Raw genomic sequence first — 24805 nt, 5'->3', positions numbered from 1 at the left:
ATATTACATGTATTTTATTAGTTGAAGATTACAGAGGAGAACACGAGAGGTCATATTTTTTATTTGATCTTATTTTAGTTGTCGTAAAATTAATTAAATTGTTAAGGACGTCTTATGAATGATAGCGGTTTGGTTTGTCCGTAATTTTGTAATTAAAATACATCTTCCAGAGTGGAAACACGAGCGGTAGTGCAGCTGACTGATATAAGCGCAATACAAGTTTAACGTACAATAGAAAATAATACGAGAGAGATCGAATCAACGTGGATTTTAGCTTGGTAATCCGTACGAAACGTTCGTTCGAGAGATACTAGGAGATTACCCGTGTGCTTTTTTCCGGAAACTGTGTCAGATGCGTGGTTACGATAAGCTGGTATAATTTCAGGAATGGATACCGGCCGAGCTGCTTCGACTTCGCGATACGAACGTGAGTCCTTCGCTGATCTCGGGATTTCGCTACGTTTCAGCTTGTTTCAGGGATATACGTGTGTATGTATATATACATATGCGTGGTTCGATCGTTTGTTCCGAGGGGAAAGATGGACGATTTGGAAAATTAGCTAGTGATAACGGTCGTATCGATATAGAATATCGTTGAATTTTTTTAAATTTTTATAATTATGAGTTCGAGAGAGTTGACGGACATGATTTTTAACGATTTTTTAGAATATCGAGGGATGAATTAAATACGCACGAACAATTGTACATCGATTTCTTGCCTTCAATCTCTAATTGAAAATTAGAAGTTGCAAAGAATCGATGAACAAGGTTTTTACGAATTGTTTAAAACATCGAAAAACTTGTCGCTACTTTCTCCATGAGTTCGTAGAAATGGTAATTTTTCTGTGTTTATATTCTCTTTCATCTTATACATATAGTTTCTTCTTACCTCAATGAGCAACAATGATTCTCGTAACAGGGAGGAAATAAAACAATGTACCAAGTTGGCAACATTTCGTCTTATAACTAGAGAAAATAAAACAGCGTACTGAATTAACAACATTAACCACGTTAACAATAAGCATTCATATCCTAACTAGAATTTGTTGTTTTTATTAACAGATGTGCCCTTTCCGCCGTCGCACAAATTGACAGTGGCTGATGTGTTCGACCCGCGAACGGATCGGCCACGGCCGGAAGTCCTCAAGCAACACTTTATCCTGGAAGGTAGAATCGACGAGGCAGCGGCTCTTCGTATAGTCAACGATGGAGCAGCCCTTCTTCGCTCAGAGAAGACTATGATCGATATTGAAGCTCCAGTCACCGGTGAGTCCTCTTCATCTTTTTCTTTCAGAACATTTTTACATTGCCCCGCTATCCCGCAACGTCAATTTCAATCCCCCGTGAAACGTGTATCGATCAAATCTACTTCGCCAAACCAATCCAAAAAAAGAAAGCAAAGAACGAAAAAAAGGAAAGAAAGAGAATAGCAACTCTGGAGAACCTTTCGAAGAATCGAGTCGCAGGAAAGGACGCGTTATATGGCGACACGTTAGAGGGAAAAACATGAAAGGCACTTGACACAGTTACGCGCGGCGAGAAAGACCACCGATTCCACGGCTTCGGTGTGCGTTTACATGAGAACGATCGCGACATCGTGAACGAAGCGGAGTATCGACTTCGTGCTACCATCTTGTCCTTCATATGTGTATACAGAGTGTCGCGAAATATGTAGAGGATATTTGAGCCTTTCGGAAGTCAAACAGATTAATTCTTCTTTTTATGAATTTCTTAATTTCGTTATACAGGCTGTCCCAAGTTTAAACGATCGAACTTCGCCAGCATGTTGTACGATGAGTAGAAATAAGGGAAAGACGTGTACGAACATACGCCCGCTTTAGTAGCGCACGTTATTACGTTGAAAACAAAATCGATTTATTTTTCCACTTCAAAGTACCGTCCACCGTTTCGAACGCAAGCTTAACGTCGTACGAACAGATTGAGCTTATCGCTCTCCGAATTTCACGTTTATCTTGCTTTAGTTCAATGAACGAGCCATTAATCCTTTTTATTAGTTTTTCCCGTGAACCGGTTCTTGTACGATACACAGTTCACTTTTTCTGTTCCCCACAGATAAAAGTCTAACGGTGTCAGATCTCGTGATCTCGTGGACCAAATCGTCTTTCACGATAACGTTCGTCCCTTGCCTTTAGGTTCTTACATTTTTGTCTTTTATAAGTCTTTTATAAAACGTTTACAATCTGTCTCTTGTTTCTACTTATGGAACATACCGACGAAATTTGATGGTTTGACCCTTATCCGTCTCTAGGATTTGGCAGTGGTAAAAAATCAGTGAAACAGTGTAACTTCTTTTATCGAGTATAAAAAAGATAGAGATTTAAGCCATTGAGATTTCGCATTCTTTACAAGGAATAAATCTGTGAGATGACCGTGAAGTTGTTTTACACTTGTCGCAGTATGCGCTGCGAACATTTACATTCTTCTTCCCTCAAGTTTATGCTAACTTTCAAGGTTATAGATGACTATATATATCCTGGAAGGGTAGTACATCGGGAGTATAATTGTCGTGTAATAGCAACATTATACGGCAATATACTAGCTGCTAAAGGGCTTGATAAAACGTCAAAGTTATATAGGTCAAATTGATACCCAACAACGTTTTCGTAACAAATGTCATTTACAGCTCCAAAGGTATTTTTTGTCCATAAAAATAACAAATATATAAAAAGTCAAAAAGATTCAGAAAAATGTTTGTACAAATGATACGAGTATAATAGAATTTTTTACTGAGAAAGTATGTCAAATTGTCAAGTGACAAGGGGCAGAGTAAAGGTTAAACTTGGAACATCCTGTATAAATACGCGATGGACGTTCAATTCTTAAGAAGCAAATAACTTATTTCCGTAAGACAGCCCATCGCGGGAAAATGACATAGTTAATGGTATTTGTAAATAAAGAACAGTACTTGTAACATTATTGCTTTTTCGTGGCGCACTAATATTTTGTCACACCCTGTATATACGTAGAACGAACAAGTTAGTGCCGCGTGCGACGGATGCACGGTTGAGCGGTTCGTTTCGTCTGATCCAATAAGGGTAGCCTGATCGATTCCGCTCGTGTGAACCGGCCTTAAACCCTCGACAAGATAGAAAAGCGAGACCTCGAAGCGTCGAGGCCTGCCTGCTGACGCGTTTCTCTGTTTTAACACGACGTCGAGCCTCTCTCTTTGCTTTGCCTCTTCTCGTCCTGCCTTTCTTCCCTCTTCTTCCTCCTTTTTTCCCCTCTCTGTCTGGTTGCTGTTGATACTCGGATCGAGTATCGCGCCACTGCAATTGAACGTTGCAGATTCAGATTGGTGGTTGAGTTTGCACGAAATGGCGAGATTTTTGAAATGGTGCGCGTGGAACTGGGAATTTTCGAGATTGGCGCCGGTGGAATTGCAATGTCTGGAGATGCACGCGTATAGAATTACGTTTTGAAAATTGGAGTACGTAGAAATGCGATTTTAGAAATTGGCTCGTATGAAATCGAGAGTTTCCGGGACTAAAGCGTACAGAATTGGGAATTCTGCAACTTGGTATCCATGGAAATCCAAATTTAAAGATTGAAGCGTATAGAATCGCAAGGTTTTTTTTTAAATTGTCAACAAATCGCCAATATTGGAATTCGCCAGGCTTGGAAATGCGAATTTTTACGTTTTCGCTAGTCGGTTTTTCGTATTAATTGCAAGAAAATTAACCGAATCAAGACGATTAAAATCTCCTTTGAGTCGTTAAAAATTAAAAATACAACAACAAGGAATAAACTGCTAAAAAAGGATAATTTAGAGGGAAGAAAAATATCCAAGCAAAATGATATAAAGCAACGAGGGTAAAACTCTCAGTAAACACGGGAATCGGGATTTTTCCAGTAAATATGTATGCCTCTTTGAGCAATATCCTTCGTTAATTAGTTCCAGTTTGCCATGATCTATTAGTTTTGCAACAGGTAAAAAGCATAATCCTCCAACATCTTGCACATCATCCTCTTCCTTCTTTCTTACTTCTCTTCAATTTCGACTTCAACCTTTTTTAACTTTTTATTTTCTTCTACCTCATCTCTCTGATTTCACGCGTTTCCCCCCTTCACCTTCATACTCCGGCTCTTTCCTCTAATTTTGTCTCAAAAACTTCTCTCTGTTCGCTTACTGAACTCGTTTTCTTTTGTATTTTCTCCGAGTAGTCATTTCTCTCTTTTTCGCGAAATCAGCACCAGTCAACGGACCGAATCTTCCCCGTTCTTCCTTTCTTGAGTTTCTCCTCTCGCTAGTCGACCATTCTTCTCCATTTTTCTCTTTCTTTCCGCCCCTTTCTCCTCGTCGATCCTTGGAAAAACGCACTTGGGGAGAACTGCCGCAAAACCATCCACTCGAACCTTTGAAGTACGTTCTTTCGCACCTTTCCTCTCGTGTTCTTCTCGCATTTTCGCGGATCTACGTGCTGACGGATAATGGCTGAATTAATTGGGTCGAGCGGTGAACAGCCGCGTTCCTTAAATAATATTTCTTTGAACCGAAAAACAAGCAGAACAAAATTAAACCTATCCGTTAAAGAGGCCAACTTTGTACAATTTCCTAATTTCGAATCAATTAAAATTCTTCAACAGAAACAACATAAAAACCAGTCCGCCATAGTTCAACTAAAACAGTCAATTTTTAACAATTCCGCCTATTTTCGCCTCTATTTTCATTCTTCACGATACACGAGGAACGGTATTTCACACGAAAAATGCTGTTATACATCAAAATAAATTTACGCATCGATTCTTTCAGTTTTCAAACCTATCCACCCAGAATCCCCCTTAATTTCGATTCTTCACGATGGATGGCGTCCGACAATAGGACAGACGTGTTCCCTAGGTGGAACGAAATGAAAGCAACAGCCCCGACGCGACGACACACACACACACCCTGCCCACGTCGCGAATCCTCAATTACGCGCATCAATTAGTTCCATCACGGTCGTCTTCACGGTGTCTGCGATTGTTCTGCAGACACAATACACGCCAGAACACAATAACTCGAATCGATTCGATTCTGTCCTTCATGCCTCCGCTGCACGCCCTCGTGCAGCCTCCCGCCTTCCAGGCGACGACGACCACATCTTCCAAAAGGGGTTGTTATTACCTTTCGTCGACGAGACGACGACGCGACTTCTATCATTTACGATTAATCCGCTATCATCTCGTCGTTGTCCTTTTCTTTTTCTTCTCCGTTCTTTTTCTCCTTTCTGACGAGAAACGGCGAAGTAGCTCTTTAATTCGGTGTGGTAGGATAGTTCTTTGCGAGTTCTTTTAGGAATTTAAAACATTTTGTTTTCATACAAAGATTTACTTTTGAATGTTGTGCATATTGTTGCATTTTGTCGACGTTTAGGATCAATGTACTACCTTCTCTTCTTTTTATTTATTTTTCTTCTTCCTCTTGAAAGGTTGAGAAAGGCAGAAATAAGAATTAAGATATCGAGGGTACTTTACTCTTTCAGGATATTTACTATGAATTTTTAAAGCAATTCTCGCGTTCAATCGGGTTTTTCTTTTTGCGGATTCATTGTTTCGTTGTTTGTTTCTTCGTAATTAAATATTTCGTCGTTCTCCGATAATTTACTAGGAAGTTACTGTATTATTGTGTTTCGTCCACAATCGCCATTAATCCTCCATCTGCTTCCCGTTTTTCCTTCTCTCTTTTTCTTCGTTTTCTTCGACATGGATAACTAAGATATTGATAGTTCTTTACCTTGTGCTGAATTCTTCATGAATTTTTTACGAATTTCCTACGAATCGTCCTTTAATATTAGATTCTTTGTTCCATTAATAGTAATTGTTCCTTCGTAATCAGATACTTCATGTTTTAATCGTCCAATATATCATACAATAATTATGATATTTTACGCAACAGTAATTCGTGAAAGTTTTGCGAAAAACTATTCTCTTGTCGAGGAGATTAACGGAAGAGACTGGTATAATCTTATTTCGTAGATGTGACGGAACAAGAATGACCGTTTCTAAAGTCAGTAAAGGGAGTGACAATAAAATTTCTTACGTCTTGTTTATTAAGAAAATCAGGATCAAGAAAATCTCGTAGCACTTGGCCGGGACACGGTTCGTCACTCCAGATACTACGTTAAATGAGCTACAGTTACTTCCACCGCAGAAATACTCCGTTGAAAGCTGTTTTTCAAGCTGGAACGTCAAATTAAATGTTTTGGAAGACGAGAATCTTCGCAACTGTTGGAAAGCTGGAAGCGACGTAAAATAAACTCGGTCGAAGAGAGAGCTTCCAACTTCTGCCTGTGGCCTTTGTCGTTCAGCAATCGATCGAGAACCACTTTGGAACGGTGCCTTCGACTCGAAATATCCCCTGTGAAAGCAATCGATTCTATCATTTCTTCGAGATTGTTGACAGAATCTCGACAACATCCATGTTATGGAAAAAGGAAATAAAAAAAATAGAATTATTCTGTAATTTTCTGTATTATCGCGTTTTAATGCGCGGTGGTCTTGAATTATCGTGTGTCTAATTATTTTAGTTCATCCCGCAAATTGTCCATTCAAAGCTTCATATGGTTTCATGTACTTCCATCTTTCATCATAGATAATATCTATTTTTTCAATGTAATTTGTTTCTTGCTCTTAAAGCGATACAAAATAAATCGAGATAGGTACACGTAGTAAATTGATACAAAGTAAACCGGTAAGAGGATAATATTTCTGTACGTTCAGGCGTAATATTGTTCGCGTCGTTCACGAAGAAGAATAAAAAGTAATAATAATCAAGCGAATATACTTTTTAAAAATTTTTCGCTATTTTCCAAATATCTTAGAAATATCTTGCAAATACCGTGTCGTATTAATACGGGAGCTGAATAATAATTAGAAATTCCGGAAGCGAGATTGAAGAACACATTTGGCATATAAAATATGACTCATAAAAATGAAATTTTCTGGATTCTAGAAATTCCAATCTTGAATCGATTCTTGTCCAGAAACAATCCTATTTTGCGAACCAATGTGACCCTCGCGTGAACAAACCTCGTCCTAAGTAAATTTACATAAAAGACGTTTAATATCAATCAACTTGAAGTAGAACAGCCGAGATGTCAGGTCAGTTGGACGAATTTAAAGCCAGTCATCAAGAACAACCAACGTTTTTTTTTATTTTTATCGCGAAATTTGCCTCTGTATTTGTATCTGTCTACGTATCCGTGAATGTGTTCTTAATCATCGCGGACGCGTTTTGGTTGGTGCACACGTTGCGACCGAGATGGAAAAAAGGGAACAACGGGCTACTGGCAAGAGAAATTGCGTTTTGCGTGGCTTGGTTCGTTGTCGAACGCGGAGTGAAATGGTGAAAGAAAAAGGAAGCACAAGGGTGTGCAGGGTGGCGAAGATGAATTATAGACGCAACAAGGGCGCAGCAGCCGGTGGATATAGCGAGAGAAATAGAGTTGGAGGACGTTGCGTTTGAAGAATGAGCGATTCTCTGGCGGACAAATTTCTTTGAGCTGATCTTGCGGAAGATTCGCGGAAATGTGATGTGAAAAGCACGGCTTGGTCCTTCGGCTAGGATTTCTGTTCGTGAAACACTCTGGAAACTTAGTGCTTCTCTTAAAATGGATACATTTATAACATCGTTCGTGTTAAATCTTCACGATCTAAATTGGTACACACTCAATAGCAATAAATAAGAATACAAATTATGAAGCATAGGTCGCAAATGTAAATATAAATGAGAAACATCTTTATCATAGACAATATTGCTATTTGTCGTGACAAAAATAACAAACGATAATAAAAATGTAAATTTATCGAATGAAGTACCAAATATATTCCACAGAACCACTGCGAATGAAGCAAAGCTCATTCTTGTTATACTCGGAGAGAAAGGGAAAGAAAGTTAAAAAGAAGGACGAAGTTTTTTCCCCAAATTTTGTTCTAAAAGCCAAGTCAGCTCGGCGTACGAGCCTTGCAATTAAGAGGATCATTATCCAGCCAAACACCTAGCGCGTTGGTAGGAAACAGCCTCATCAACGTGACCCGTATTCGAATTCCTGTTTCAGCGTAGAATCACGAAAATACGTAGATCGAAGCTTCGTCGTAGCTACGAACCCGATGAATTCCGTTGGTTCTTCGTGGTGCCGGACGACGATGCTCTGCACGCTGACGGATAATTTTACGAGTAGCCGCTTTACGGTCGAGCTGATGGTCGCAAGCGTGGCTCGATAAAGAATTTCCAACGATAGAAACGGAATGGGATAATAAAGAGAGTCGACGGTAAAATCGTCGAATGTTACGATTCCGCGGAATTGTCTGGAAAATTTTAACGCCAACCTAGCTCATCCTTTCGCGACGTTCGGACGAAAAATCGAACGGAGAAAAGGTTAAGATGGCTTTTCGATGGAGTAGAATTTCGAGAAAGAAAATGATTAGAGCGATTGTCCACGGTGGTTTAGATTTCTGTGAAGATTCATTTATTTGAAATAAGGATAATTAAGGTTTCCTAAGGTATTAGGTTAGTAGTTTCCCAAATACCTTTTTTAACTTCCTAAAAACACTTCTGTGTTCATCACAGGATGATAGGATGTGTTATCGCTTGTTTTTGATAATATTGAAAAATGTTTCAGATACAAGTTGAACGATTTAGAGGGAGACGCGTTGAGTTTTGAGGTGAATGCGTAGAAAACATATGAAACTCGCCGATGTTTTCTTTTCAAATGGAATCATGTACATTTTTAATGTATTAATCGATCCATCTCTGTTCTCTGTTCCCCATGAAAAGGTATTGGTATATTTACGAAATAATCAGATTGAAAAATGATTAGTTTAGAAAATATATTAACTTCAATTTGTCAAATTTAACGCACGAAAGACGAAGACAACGTAAATACAGAAATGCCGTTTCGCATCTTTCCTTGTCTTTCGTGCGTTAAATTTCACAAATCAAAGTTAAAATATCTGCCAAGCTAATAGTTTCTTTACATTTAACTATATTAATACATTCCTTGCGGAGAACGTGCAGCTGGATCGATGTAATGCGTTAAGAAATATATAATTCCATTAAAAAGACATCGGTCAACCTCGTCTGTTCTCTACGCATTCATCTTCGAAGAAACTAATCATTTCAGATTATGTCGGATTCGTTCAACTTGTTGCTGAAATATTTCTCAATATCATTAAAAACACACGAGATACTCGAGCTGACGAAGTTAGTAGGATCAGTCTGTATATTCCGATCTAGAATTATGCGCTGCAATTTCGCTTGAACACATAATCCTAATAACCTTGTTTAACCCGTAATCGCGAGAGACTCTTCGGTAATCACGCGCGATACTTAAACAAAGGACGATAATAACATCGAGTATGCTTTACGACGATCGAAATTCCGAAATTCAAGGATCTCGAGGTGTTATATTTAATGCGGTTGGAAAATTAATAGCCCGAAGGCGGACCTGGGTGGTAAAAGTTTACCTGTTTGATTTGGCTCGCTGGTCGGAAAGCAACGCGGTCGCGGTTTAAATTATTCAGAAAATTCCCGCGGGATAGCCAGGGTGCAAAAGTTTCGGGAGCAACTCTCGTCGAACATTAATTGAGCCTCGCCGTGCGCTCGCCTTCGTATAAACGCGACCATTTAATGCTAACGATCGCAGTTTCGAGGGCTCGTTTCCCACTCCCCCGTCGTGAACTTGGCCGCGGATGCCAATCCTCTGTGTCCGCCTTTGTGCTTGCTTTATCGGCCTTTCCACGAATTAATATCCACTTGGAACGCGCGCGTTCCTTTGTTACCACCCAGTTTCAAAACATTATTTCGCCGCCTGCGAACTCTTGTCTTTTGCAAAAAATTGTTGCTTCTGTTTTTATTTGTTTGTTACGCGACTTGCTACACGGCTTGTTTCCTACATCCTCGATGGAATTCGTGCGTTCTTCTTTTAAAAGCTCAGAGGATGGTCCATCGCTTGTAATTAGTGCGCTTACAATTAATGTGGGAACAAGCGGATGTCGTAATTAGAAAATGGAGTTGATACCTATTAACCGCATGAAGTATAAAGTATATTAAATTATACTATATCTATGTATGTTTATAATTAAGACGGAAAGGAATGGATGTCGTAATTAGAAAATGGAGGTGATACCTATTAACCGTGCGTGGTATAAAGAATATTAAATTGTGCTGTATTTTGAAAACTTTGTTACGGGTATTTGATTGTCTAGAAAGTTTCTTTCGTTCTATGAGGAAATAATAGATGCAGATTTTTCGTTTTATATTATTTTATTGAATTATGTATGACAATGGTAATAGAAATAGAACAAAATTGCATCATACATAATTCAATAGAATAATATGAAAGAAGAAATGTTGTGCTATTATTATTTTCTTATAGAACGAAAGAAACTTTTGGAACAACCTAATATATCTCATTGGTAATTATATTATATCTCATTATATATCTCATTAAAATTAGTAGGTGAATCCTTAGTTTATGGACAGGGGCGTATATCGAAATGATTTTTGATTTCTAGATACTTTTTGAATCGCGAAGAAAGACAAACCCAGTCAGGCGTTTACAATTAGTAACAAGGCTGGTATCGATTCTAATTTTACATTTTACGATTAAAGCTCACTGTCTTCGATTGTCCTGTCGTGTCAATTTATAAATGTATCCACATCATGTAGAACGCAGAAAAAGATTTCGTGGTAAGATATTAATTTTTGCCCTCGATTCATAGTTGTATCGTATAATTTTATAATTAAAGGCTTCAGGTTAGATTCGTAGGGTTTTGTGAAAATTTAATATCTTCCGATATTGGAAAGTTCTACACAGCGAGCTAATTATGTCGGAAATGGGCCACGCTGCTCTCGGGAGTCGCTTCACGTGCGAAATGAGATTTTGACCTAAACTGACCCACGTGGCTTCGTCGAGGCTTCTGGATCGCGTGTGTGATAGCTCCACCCACGCTTCTTCCTCACGTCGTTGCACGTGGCACGGGAATGTTCGACTCGTAACGACCTTACGCGTCCCTCAGTCAATTATCTCCTACTGCATTTTACAAACATCTACGCGTTACCAAGTCTACAGACACCAGAGTTTTAGTAAATAGCTAGTAATAGAATTTTAAATCGCGCGTTTCTGTAAAATGTTTAATGTACAAACGCTGTACTTAAGTATTAACCCTTTGGATTTCTCTTCTTTGGATTAAGTTAAACAACAAACGTTATGCTTCACTCGTTTCACTTTGTATTATTGGCTTGGCAACTAAGTGATTGCGGATTTTGTCATTAGGTGATATTGACAAAATCTGCAATCACTTAGTCGCCAATATTTACTGTATGATTTGTCTGAGATTTCGTAACAGTGTTGGCCGAGAAAGTTTGAAGGCGTTGTACGAATTTTTTCACATATTTTGAAAGCTATTATGCAGTGAAGAACGCCCAGTTACACAGTGAGGGTTAATTAATTAGTGATAATAGAAACATTTTATAAAAGAATCTCCGAAACAGGTCGATAAAAAGAATGACAGAGTGGAAACTATAAAACGAAACAAACGTACGATTTAATTAAATTTATTAATTAAACGGGCAAAGGTGCTTTTCACAAGAAAGTGGCATGCAGTAAGAGGGAGACAAGTGTCGGGATGATACGGTCGCTCCGAGACAATTAGACAAACACAAAACAAATATAAATGCGCTATGCTAAAACTACGCTAATGCTCAGCTCGGGTTAGCTGAGGCTTCATAGACCTTCTCTCTGTGATTGCTGGTTGAGGTGGAAAAAAGGTTGATATCATTGCATAAGGCGTTGCTTAACTCACATAGATGGGCGATAATATTTACGTGACCAATCTGGAGAAGAAAGACGGAGGAAGTCGTCTCGTCGGACGGTCGATAAATCCATTTAAGATTTTAAATAGAAAAATAGCCTCGTCAGCCAGTAGTCTGGTTGCAAATGGAAGGAGTTTATATTTGCCATGATAGAAGATATAAAATAATCGTGAAATCGGGCGTAACTCGAAACGAGCTTTTGGCGGTGCTTCGAACGAACAATATCTACGACCCAAAAGCCTAAAAAGGAGGAGAGGGATTTCTAGAGATTTCAAGGGACTTTGAAAAATCCAATGAACCAGGTATACGTATCAAGTATCGCGCATTACCCCGAAACGAACGTGGAAAAAGGGAACGATAAAGCTTCGAGGTTCGTCCACATGCTCGCGTTTCATCGAGCCATTGTTTGGTATCGAATTCTCTTTGAATTCCATTCCAGTTTTCGTCTCACGAGACGCTTTGTGCGAACACGTTGCTGCGTATATCGCTATAAAGTAGAAATTGGTATTCGCGGCAGACACAGGACGGGAGCAGTCGCTTTTACGCCGTTTCGCCCCTTTCTAAGACTTCTTTCGCGCTTTTCCTCGTATCCAGAAGCCATATGGCGACTATCATCGGCAGATTATCTTCGTAGATTTGCTAGAACCATACGAGAGCTGATTTCAATGAATTTTTCTTTAAAAACATAGATATAGACGGGCGTAGATTTTTCTTACGAAATTTCTACTTCGAAGCTTCTATCTCTTATTGGTGTAGAAATGTTGGGTCGCAGAGTTCAAACGGAAGATATATACCGCAAACACTGTTCAAATATCAGATACGACTCGTTGAATAAGAACATCTAATTCCTAAAGTGAATTTTTCATTGTCGACATATTGTATTGTCGACATTGTATTGATTCTACGAAGTGTCTGACCACGGTTGGTCCGTTTCTACTGCGCCACTTGTACTTCAATTCGACTTATATATATCTACGATTTATATCCGTACCAATGTTTTTATAGTATGCGACGATTTTCACAATTTTACCATTGATCTTATTTATCGTTTTGTCATTGTGCGTTGATGTATCCCTGTACTACTGTGTCTTACTAATACAACATTATTTATAGTAACTATTAATTCATAGAGTTCAAATAACAAGTACAATAAACAATTGGATCATTATCCAAATTAATTAAAAATTAAACTACCAATGATTAGAAAGAAATCACTTTAGCCATTATACATTAATATAATCCTATACTACTACGTATCCTATTGATACAATATGACGTATAGCGACTCAAACTTCAAGTCAACGAAAAGAAACGATAATCAATCGAATTAGTACGACAACAACAATAATTTGTTTGGCTTCAACCTCGCGGTCAAGAAACGCGATTTGGTTACAATCCTTCTTCCTCATCCCATCTTCTCACCCATCTTTCCAAACTTTATTCTTATGCTATCCTTAACCTGATTACTATATAGTAAGAATCTACGCTGGAAGTTTCCCTATCGTAAAACTATTATCTCCGCCAGCCATCCCTATCGTCCGCTTATTGCACTTTTTAATCTTATTTCTTCCACCATTTCTCTCTTTATCTTCCTCTTTCCTTATTCTTCCTATCTTCCTTAACCGTTCCTCCACCTATGCCGATCTTTCATCCCTTAGAATATTTTCTACGCTCGCGACTATTCTTCCTACTCCTGCTCAGTTTTCCCGCAGAAGTTTCAACGTCCCAATATTCCCCTCACAGATTTCACGCATTCTTTCCAGTTCCGACCTCCAATATTTGTTCGCCTCTCCCACGTTTCCACATCTCAATCTGGCTTTGACCACCCTTCCCACCCCGGCGCCTTTCTCCCTTAAATAGCCTGACATTCGGACATCTTGTCTCGATTAAATTGCTATTCTTGCACTAAGTAAATACAAAAATTCACGAATCTTCATCTAAGTGCAACGCGATTCCTCCAAATTTCATCCGAAAAGCTTCGATGTTTCTGTTTCGATCAGAGGCAAATGTTCGTCGTCGCGGTGTCGACGTCGAGATTCGCGGAAACGCGAATACGTCGCGATCGAGCGCCAGATATCGATGTTACACAACTGCAGAGAGGGATGGTCGCGATTAACGACAAGCCCTAATTCCCCGTCGAACGCCCCTTTCTTCCCCGGAGGCACCATTAAGAACTGCCTATCTGCAGATGCAAGCACGCTTCCGAGTGCACTCGGTGTCGTTATTGCGCCGAGTCCGAGATACCGGCCAGCGGGGAGGAAATTATTTCGTGAGCCGTTAATGGCTCTTCTCCTCCTTCCGTCTCATCTTCCTTAACGCTTCGGGATCTCCAATTAGAGACCAATTCGAGCGGTTTTTCCCCACTCGAGATGTAGCAACACTCCTCTCTCTCTCTCTCCCCCTTTTCCTCCCCTCCGTTACCTTCTACTATTCCACTTGTTGTTATATAGATTGAAATAACCCATATGTTCGCGTGATCGATGAAATGGATGCGCTTAAGTTTGGATGAAATTGTGTATTCGAGTGGAAATTTGTAGGGAACTGAAGGTAGAGACGTTGAAGTGTAGGTTGGAATATTTCAAGAGTTGGAAAGTTAAGTACATTTTTCGTAATTATAATTTGTTTTTAGAAATTGTGTTTATTATTATTTTGCAACTTTAGTATCACAGCATAAGAGCGTAATTGGTAGATATTTTTATACAGTTTCATAGTTTTATTAACGCGGAAGCTGCATGAAGATTTGTTTCATCTGTGACCGGCTATTGATTTTTAATTCCGTAGTTTAAGAAGATTCTGATTTTAAAAAAGTGCCCCAGCCCACGAGTTAAGTGATCGTTCGATTGGAAGAATTATTGGATTCGAAACGATCGAACGTTCCGGTTATTATTTAGGCTACTGTGAATTTCCACCATAATGTTATGCAGCCACGTTGATTTACCGAGCGATATTGATTTAATTAAAAATATTCCCGATATACGAAATTGTACGATATACATAGAAAGTAATATCAGTCGTTATATTTGTACGTGGAAACGAGCGTCATACAAAGTGGTTAGAAAAAGTATTTACACATAGCGTTATTTTCCGATAAAGCATATGTCCATCAGGCTGTACATTTTATTTTCACAGCAACAAATTTTTGTAGCCGTATGAACTACTACTAGCGATACAAAATTTAATACACTTATGTAGACCTTATTAAACCACCATATAATCACCGTAAAAATTACAGTGCCGTGAAATGAATAAAAAATACTTTTGCAACCACTGTATATCGATATCGCGTAGTATATAATTCCAAAGTTTTAAGCCCAAAATAGAAGCTGCATAGAAGACTGCAGTACGAACCACAAATAACAAAAAGTTACCACGAGTTGGAGCATAAAAATCGTTGAAACTCCATCCTTATTAAAAAAAAAAAAAATCTACATAAAGCAGGGGTAGAGGATTCTATAAATATTCCCTGCATCGTCACCTTCGCCAAAAAGGCTTTTCTCGAGTCGGTAGCCACCTTGCATCAGCGATTCTATCCCCAACAAGCTGAACATTTTTCGATGGTCTTGGCCAGGTCCTGTTGTTTCTGTGCGTCATTTTTCTCGGCGAAGGATTTATCGTGTCCGGCATGGCATTTCGTAATTCTGCTATCGCTTTAACGTTCCGATGCACGTTTCACGCTCGTTTCTATCCGTAGTTCCGTCTCCTTTCGTTCCTTTCCATCGTGAATCTCAACCAACAGCCATTGCCTTCTTGTTTGTCTTGGCTCCCTGTCCTACGTTTCGACATTTCCACAATACGACCGCTCCCACAGTGACCTCCATCCGTTCCCAGAGGCCAGACGACCGCTGTGCGGCCTGGCAAGAATCGACTTGGTGTTACACAATCTTGACGTCGCCATATCTCCACGTGATGCAATGAATGCAAGGTTTACCGTATAGCATTTAGCATACAATGTTTGGACAGCTTTAAACAAATTTTTAAGCAGAAAGGGAAGGTTTTTAGATGTTTAACTATCATGATGATCGGACGACGTTTGTGATTCAAGTCTGCCCCGAAGAAACAAACTGGAATGTGAACTGGCACGTGGACGAAACGTCGGACTGATAATTAGATCGCGGGTTTTTACGTATTTATGGGTCCCCCGAGGTTTGCGATCGACAAGCTTGCCGAAAACAACGGGCCGATCAGAAGCTTTTTCTCGTCTGCCAAAGCGGGGTTGAAGTGTTTTACAAATTCCTAGGGTGGTCTCTCGGACTGCTCTGGAAGATCTCTTCCAAGTTTCGACCATTGACGCTGAAATGTTTAGACAACTTTGAGCACCAACAATGACGCCCGTTGAGACCCTTCGAAGACTCCTAATTTATGGCACAACTGTGTATCTCGACTCCCAACCAAGTCTAAAGACACGAGCAACTTGCGTGCTCCTCTTGAATTGTTTGATTTATTCAATACATACACACGCCGTAAACCTTGTTAGCTACGGTTGCTAACATACGTACGTAGGTAGATAAACATCACATAGCCTATAATATATACATATTGTTATTCTCGTTTGTTTCTGTGAACGTAGTTAATTTATCTTCTAGATTTGAATTTTTGGATGTGTCGCAGCAGTTGGTCCCAGTAATACTCGCGTTGAGACACAACCGCGAGTCCATTAAGATTCGTGATTAAGCAAAATGCTAAATACGCGACTGTTATGAATCTAACCTCTTCCGTCTTGCTTCGTAAATCTATTCCATAAATCCATTCCATAAATTCATTCCATAAATCTATTTCACTTGTCAACTGCAACAATCGTCATCCTCCTCTTATCCTATCTTCCCATTTTATTTTTCCACTCCTTCCTCGTGTGGTCTCAAAAAAAGGACAAAAAAGCAAGACAATCTGTAACAGATTCGAATCAATATTCTCTGCTTAAAGCACAAAACCCAGTCAACTGCGATTCCACCGAACCAAAAAAACATTCGCTCTTTTCCCAATGGACCTCGGTAGCGGTAGCGACGAATTAACGAGACTGCATGTCTCCAAATTAATATAGATCCATCGACAGAGCTTTCGGGTCGTTTCCACGCCAGCAGGTCGAACCGATTATCGAGGGTCGTCGCGACGATGGAATGGAAACGTTTGTTCCCTCGAGTCGAGGCACTCGATAATTAAACGCAAAAGGATGACGGCCGATCGGTGGAGATACAATCTGGTTTCTCGGTTCGTGACTCGAAGCTGAGTTCCCTGTGCCACGTGGCCCCGCCGCCATGTCCTGCGACCTTGTTACTCCCACGGGATCAAGGAGACGTGTACGAGGCAGCACGATGTGGATCACCCCATAGGAAAAGGAAAAGTGGAATTAATTTTAAAAAGATTCTACTTTCGAATCGAATGGCCATTGCCTTTTCTTTTATCTTTGTTGTGTCTTTCATGGTATCTTTCCAGTTTTTTTTTTCTTCTTTTATTGGGGGATTATTATTTTTTTATTTGATCTTTTTAATCATTTTTCATAAAAATATTTTTATTTGAAGGTTTTTGAAACCGGAGTGGATCTTTGAGGGTTTTCAGTTCTTTTGTTTTTATATCTTTCCATAGAAATATTTGTTGGTATTTTTAAAGCATTCGCGACATTTCCACGTTTTCGTTATTCTCTGCGATTTTTTCCAAGTGGTTTGCTTCGTATTCTCTCTATCATATATTTAGAAATTCTTTTTCAGGAATTAATTTCTCGTAAATCTCTATGTTTTGCCCGCATCTTTCCAATCTTTTTCTTTCCTTCTTTTTCTTTTTTACTCTTCATGACTTTCGGAATTGTATGGATTATATAGATATAATAGAGTGGATTTTTAGGGATTCCCAGCTATATTTCTAGCGAATTATGGTAATATTATATTTTCGATGGAGGTTAAGGGGAAGTTTTTCTTTTGTATTGGAATTTTGACGGATCGATAAAGCAGAAAAAAGAATACGACAGAAGGACAAGTTCAAAATCGATTCGAAGGGCGTATCTGCGAAGAGACGAGCTGATACTATATATATCTTTGAAGAAAATTCACGGTTTATTGGTCGCTTAGATTCTTTTTATATTAGAATTTAAGTATGCTCGAGTGTGTCTCAACAAGCTGTATTACACGTGAAGCTGTTTCAAGCTCCACAGGGAAGAAAAATTACAAAATCGATTTCAGCTCTATTGTTTTACATATATATATATATATATATATATATATATATATATATATATGTAATATATATATATATATATATATATTAGTTTCTCTGTAGTTGTCAAAACAATTTCAATCGGGCTTTTATTTTAGAAAATTAATCTCTGTTTTAAAATGTTTCAAAAACCTTGGAGAGTGACGCGACGTAAAAAAATTGCTATCATCTCGAAAACGTTTCGATTCTGCCAGCGATCCGTTTCATACGAATCGGAGATCGTTTTGACGAATCCGACTTGCCCGGAAATGAAACGATAAACACGGAACACGTCTCTCGGCTGTTGCTCCATAATGCCCAATAAAATTTTTTTGCTTCACGACCGAATGACCGTGTAGTTTTAACGGGGAATCGAGAAACAGAAATAGCCTGGTATCCGGGCAGGAAAGGCCGGCTGCTCGTGGCAAACTGCGCCCTCCAAGGTTTTACATTTTTATCTTGCTCAAACTATCGAAATGTCACGACCACGCTTCCCATAGATTCTACGTTTTCGACAGCCGATCGCTTCGAATTTCTTTTTCGTTTCAAATCTCGCTCTGTGTCAACGATATATCGAACCTGTAATCATTTCGCAACTTTGTTCAGCTTTGTCCTTTGTAGAGAACCGGAACGCTGTGCGGTTATCCGACAAATGTATAGATCAGTTTGAAATTTTCATATTTATCGCGTAAATTCTACAACGATCTCGTTACGTTTTCGCTAGAAAATAAAGATCGTTCAAGGAAATGTGGAAATTTTAGAGAATCCACTTATACGCACTGGGGTTAAATGAAACTTTTGTGGGGTTGAAATTGATCGTTTAACGGGATTGACGAATCTTCGATGACTATAAGAACCTAATATTATAAAATTCCAACGAAAATGGAATAACTTTCTATTGCTTGTGATAAAATTGTTTTTCCTTGGTTCGATCTTCTCAGCTCAGTTTTTCGATGTTGTTTTTTCTTCTTCTTCTTTTTTCTTTTTTAACCGGTTGATTTTTGTAAATCTTCTCGCATATGCACGTTCAACGTTCGTGCTATTTTTCTCCATATTTTCCGAAGTTGTTAAGTGCATCATTGAAATAGTTCAATACACGATTCAAGCAACACGTGCTGGATGTAAAAAAGAATTTAATCTGAAGATATTTTTTTGGTATGAAATGCTGGAGGAGTTAAAATATGGAGAGAAAATTTTTCTGCGGTTTTATCGCTGTAATTTATTTGACGATAGACGTCGAAGATAGCAAAGACGTTAAGGAATAAAATAAAATGAATTTTATAGGCGTCGCGCTTCTCGCAAGATCACATAAAAGCATCGCTGGGTCAGTAAATTTTCTGTTACTCATAAACGTACACTTTATTCGACGGTAATTACTCGTCCCGACGACACTGGCAAAGGGGATCGAGATATATAATACCAAGGAATATTTATTTCGACCAAAGTAGAACCCTTTTCTCGGGAAAATATCGCCATACTAAATTTCCTATCTGCCATAAATAAAGCTGGGTATATTCGATAATAGTTATCCATCTTTACGATGACAGAAAAGTCAAAGAATAAAACAAACAACGCCCAATACATCATACACTTCTTTCCTCATACTTGATATGTACGTTAAACATCCATCAGAACGTAGTGAGTGATTTGGGAATGAAATAACTAATCTGAGTAATAAGTAAACAAATATATAGAAAATCTTTTCTAAAAGATTCTTTAACTCTGAATTAGTATACATATTTGTATCGTTAATACGAAACTAATGGTAGCAAAATATTACGATAAGAATTATTTCTATGTGAGAAGATTTTTTAATTTAATTTATATGGTTCGCTTAAAACCTTAAGGTAATTCATCGTAATACAAAAAATACAACTAAAAATATAATATTTATAATACAATAAATATTATATATCCGATGCATACAATATAGTTCATTAGGGATTAGTCAGTAAGCGTACGCATTGAAATTCTAAAACTAATTTGCATAGTAGAGGATGAAAAGTCGATCTGATTGAGATTTCCGACTAAACAATTTCTAAATCGATAGAATTTCGAAAGACGCGTCTTTATTTTTTAATCCTTGGGTCCGATAGAACATTTGGCAATACCAAAGTTTTAGTTAATATCGTATGTAATGATAAATAACGACGAGCGATTAATCCACGAATATGTTTGCAACGAAATCAATCGACGAAGATTTGAACTAATATTTAAGAATATCGAAAGCAACAAATTAAGGACAAAAGAAGGGAAACACCATGAGGAAAGAACATTCTCGGATATTTGAAAAATAATTGGAATATGGTGGGCGATTTCCTACGCAAAACAATGCAACATACATTGCTTTCTCATGGCGGTGTTTTACGATGTATTAAGGTGCAAGATTCTTGTAGGAAAACGTCGATAACACGGAATATTGATACAAACACGCATTAAGATTTCATACGGCTGCGAGTGGCGTTGAGGTACAGCCTAGCTTTGATAAATATTCCCCCGTATCGAAGGGGATCTTATGGTTGAGACGAGCGCGACGAGGCAACAGGAAACAATATAACGCGAAGCCTCTATTTTCCACTAAGCATCCTTAAGGCAACGTCTATAAAATAGCAGCACACGTGTGCCTTGTCGGGAATATTGATCGACGTTCCCGTTTTTCGCTCTAAATAGAAGCTGACAAACATTTGCAAATTATACAGCGAGCACATAACATTCATTTATTCATAGAATAGATAATAACATTCATCGTTAAATTGTTAATCGTTCAGAATTTCGATTAATTTTCCAATTATTGATAGCCTCTAATTTTATTCTTATCTCTGTTTTGTAATCGGAGTACATTTTCTTGATGTACTCTCTTTTTGCGCTTGGTTTTAGGTTGTCGGAAAAGTTTCTTTCGTTTTAGAAGGAAATAATAGACGCACAATGTTTTTTGTTTTATATTAGTTTATTGAATTATTACGAACATAATAATAGAAATAATAATAATGGATGTAATAATAGATATAAAACAGAGATTCTTGTTCATTTATTATCACCTTATGAAACGAAAGAAACTTTTCGGACAACCTAATATAAAAAGCGTACATGTCCTTTTTTTTTTTTAACGATTTGTAACTATAATCGTCCTCTCGACTTAGAAAAGGAAAGTAGAAAGAGAATGATATAAAGAGTCATGATATAGCTGAAATAATGTAAAAAGTTATTTAATTGATGGAAAGTATTTGATCTTGAAAAATTTTGACAAATTACAACGATCTTTTCTACTTGTTATTTAGGAAGAAAGAAGAGTTACGTTGTACGAATTATTGTTCGTAGATTTCGAAGATCTCGGGGTGAAAGAAATTGAGATGAAATCGGAGTGGAGAGAAAATGAAATGACATCTCGGTTCGACAATCTTTTTCCAAGAGAGGAATTTTACTTCGAAAGATTCTTGCCAGATTAATCGATTAATTTCCTTCCTCGTGCGAAACTTGAAGATTTCATAGAGACGAATCGAAGGGAAGAGAAATGATCGGATGATCGTTCAGACGGAATTGTTCGTTTATTAAGGCGATTCTGGTTGCTGTCAAGGATCAAGCCAAGTTGAGCTGTCTGAGGGAACAGTGGCAGCCAAGAGGCGAGATTTATGCGTACTTAAACGAAGCAGCGACGCTCGTAAATAAGGATACAGAGGAAATGAAGTTCGACCGCGGTGTCGGCGGATCATCGAGTGATTTATTGCGCAATCGACGAGAGACACGTCGCGTTAACGCTTGGAAAGTTTTCGTTCGCGTCGCTTCTCGAGGAAATTGGACAATTCTCAATGAAGAATGGGAATTTCTCGAAACAAAAATTTCTGCACTGCGACTCGTTCGACCAAGAAATTGTCGAATCTACTGAGAATCGATTCTACAAGTTACAATTAGCTAACTCCTCCAAAGGACGCACCCTAAAATCAAAATTAATCTTACTTATCGATCGATCAAATTTACTTAATGATCCCTTCAGAAGAAAGCACAAAGTAATAACATCCACATGTCCATCTTCGAAAAATATAAATCGCAGGTGCATTATTTTTCACATTTTCTAAAATCAAAACTGACCTTCCTTATAGATCAATGAAGTTTTATTAATAAATTCCTAAAAAAAAAAAGGAGTAGAAAATAATATTCACATGTTCATTTTTCAAAAACATAAATCACAGGAGTATCGTTTCTCACGCTCCTTAAAATCAAACCTGCGCTTAGGTATAGATCAATGAATTTTTATTAATAAATTCCTGAAAAGGTAAGTTACAAGTGCGTCGTTTCTTACGTTTCCTAAAATCGAAACTGAACTTGCTTGCAGATCAATGAAATTTAATTAATAAATTTCTAAAAGATGTAGCAGCAGAAAATAACGTCTCTCTTGGAAAAACACAAAACACGAACGCATCCGTTTTTATTCGTTGCGCCAAACTCACAATTTAAACTTCATTCGTCTTTCAATCCTTTAATCCACTCTGAAGCTACTCGGGCAAAATTCTCGCGAGAACCCGACCGTTCTTGTTAATTACAACAGTTTATTAATTAGAATGCTTGATAACGGTTTCCCACGGGAGGAATAAATCCCGTGAAAGCAGCGGATAGAGAGCGAGACAGCATTTGCCCGCGATAATTCGTTTTCATCGTTCTCGTGCCGGGTGTTTTCGTGTGCAACTTGCAACGGGACACGCGACGGTGCATGTATTCCATCGTCGAGATACCGTTAACGAAAGATAAGACCTCGAAGGCGGAGGAAAGAAAAGGAAGAATAAAAAGAAGAAAGAAGGATTGTTCGCTCCTCTTGCCTGTTCCAGTGACGTTAAGGGTTGCTGGTGGCGGCTATCCGCGGGGCCATCGCTTCACAGGCGAACGAGCTTCGAGGAAAAATTGGCCGGAACGAATAAATATCTCTTAACGAACACGTCGGATAACCCCTCGACCTCTCTTCGTTTCTGGGTCAGCTCAGGTCCGCCTGGATAGTCCGGTTGGTTAGCTACTTTCGAGCCTCTTGAAATTAAATTTTACCAGCGAAGTACCTGGCAAACGATGTTCCACGTTTGTGGGAAAGGATAGCAAAGGTGTTCGTTTCTTTCGTTTGACGTGTATACTGCAAGGAGTATTTACGTGTACTTTTTATTATATTACTTTTTGATGTAGCATTTTTTATCAGGTTCCATACATTTCATTCTTTTGTTTCTCTTTTTCTCTTTACAAAGTTTCATTCAAATTGATATATTTGTTTGAAGCTGAAATCAGACGGACGACTTTAGACGCGCTTTTACTCGTTTGATTATCTTCAAACTTTATACCGAGACTCATCTTCGATGAGAATATCGGTGTTCTATTGAAAACGAGACCGACGACCCCAGAGAATTAGATCAACTTAGCAATTATTTGTTCGTTACTAGCTTTTTCTTGTGTGTGCCACTTTCTATGCGAGTGCACAATAATGCAATCAGTTAATGTAGTTTAAAAATTGTTCCATTTGCTAATGTTCGTTGGATGTATTTTAAAGGGCTGAAAATAAAAATATAAATCTAAATAATTTGGAAACAAGATTTTATTCGTGAACTCGTTAAAAAGATTGAAAATAATCTTTGCTTGCTGTATGTGATTCTTGCGAGGCGTGGCTCGCCTGAATAAAAGGCACCCATACCTATTGTTACAATGACATCAATCGAGAACTCTAAGCTGATTGCTCTAAGCTTCGTGTCTACCGTACTAACTCGTTCTCTTATTCACACGCGAAATTTACCTTGCTTCAACTTGCAATTAGAGACATCGTCACAACGTTAAGCAACGTTAGGGTGATAGGTTAAGATAGGTATCGTCCTAACTTTGCAGTTGGTAATAACTAACCTAATCTGCTAGGTAGGCACCGTAAGCTGTACAATTTGGAGCACGCTAAACGTTACGTGTAAATGGGAGGACGCTTGAGCGTGGTGAACGATCAACTTAGAATTGTCGATTGATGCCATTTTGACAACAATTAGGGCAGTTTGTTGTTCAGGAGGGCCACGCCTCGAAAATGTCACGTATGACACGTAGAAATTATTTTCAACGTTCTAGTGCGCTTACAAATAGAAATATTGTTTCCAACATCTTTTAAATTTATTCGAATAAATTAGAAAATAAAATTTAAACGGAGGTTTTAAAAACGCTAAATACGATTTTAGGAGAACCAAGTGCTTCGTTTTGTAGATAGGTAAAATGTTCGTTAGAAACGTACGTTAGAAATAAAATCGAGATGAAGATTTAAGAGAGACAAAAATTCCGGTCTCTTGAATGTAATTTTAGAAATCCGTCGTACTACATTTCGTAGATAGGCAAAGCCCGTGCACTTTAGAAATAAAATTTAAATGAAAGCAAATTTAGTTTCAACAGGGTAGAAGGGAGATTTCGGTTTCTTTCGTTAAATATAATTTTAATAATCCAGGTGTTTCATTTTCTAAGTACGTAAAAATATACGGTACAGAAATGTTTAATCGTCCGTGCTTTATTTCGTCGGCGAATAGACCGTTTAAATTTTGAACGGTCAAAAATATAACGTAGGCAAAAATTCGCTGAAGCTCTCTTTTATTGCGTGCAATTTTGAAACATTCGATGCTTCACTTCGCCTTGAAGCAAACGTTTGAGTATTAAAGATAGAGTTCGAACAAAGGAATCGATTTTCGTATTCTTAGTTTTCCGATATTGTCCCCCGCATCTGCAAGCAATTTTCTCAAATCGAAGTTCCGCATTTTTCTCCCAAGGTTGCCTCGCTATTACGCTTCGTGCTGCCACATTTCCCCCCGTTTCTTT

The 24805-nt window shown here is 38.3% G+C and overlaps 1 protein-coding gene across 8 annotated transcripts in view; it reads left to right on the top strand.

The window, feature by feature from the left end:
• The window catches only part of LOC122567226 (serine/threonine-protein phosphatase 2B catalytic subunit 2-like), a 232276-nt gene that overhangs the window by 85491 nt on the left and 121980 nt on the right, over positions 1-24805 (top strand). For all 8 annotated transcript variants that reach the window (XM_043725577.1, XM_043725576.1, XM_043725583.1 and 5 more), the window contains exon 2: positions 1063-1266. In XM_043725577.1, the coding sequence (XP_043581512.1) occupies positions 1063-1266 (204 nt within the window). The remainder of the gene's footprint in view (positions 1-1062; positions 1267-24805) is intronic.

This window comes from Bombus pyrosoma, linkage group LG4 (assembly GCF_014825855.1).
Source record: "Bombus pyrosoma isolate SC7728 linkage group LG4, ASM1482585v1, whole genome shotgun sequence".
NCBI classification, from domain to species: Eukaryota; Metazoa; Arthropoda; class Insecta; order Hymenoptera; family Apidae; genus Bombus; species Bombus pyrosoma.
Note: the sequence above shows the minus strand (reverse complement) of the source record. Positions and strands in the feature narration are given on the sequence as shown.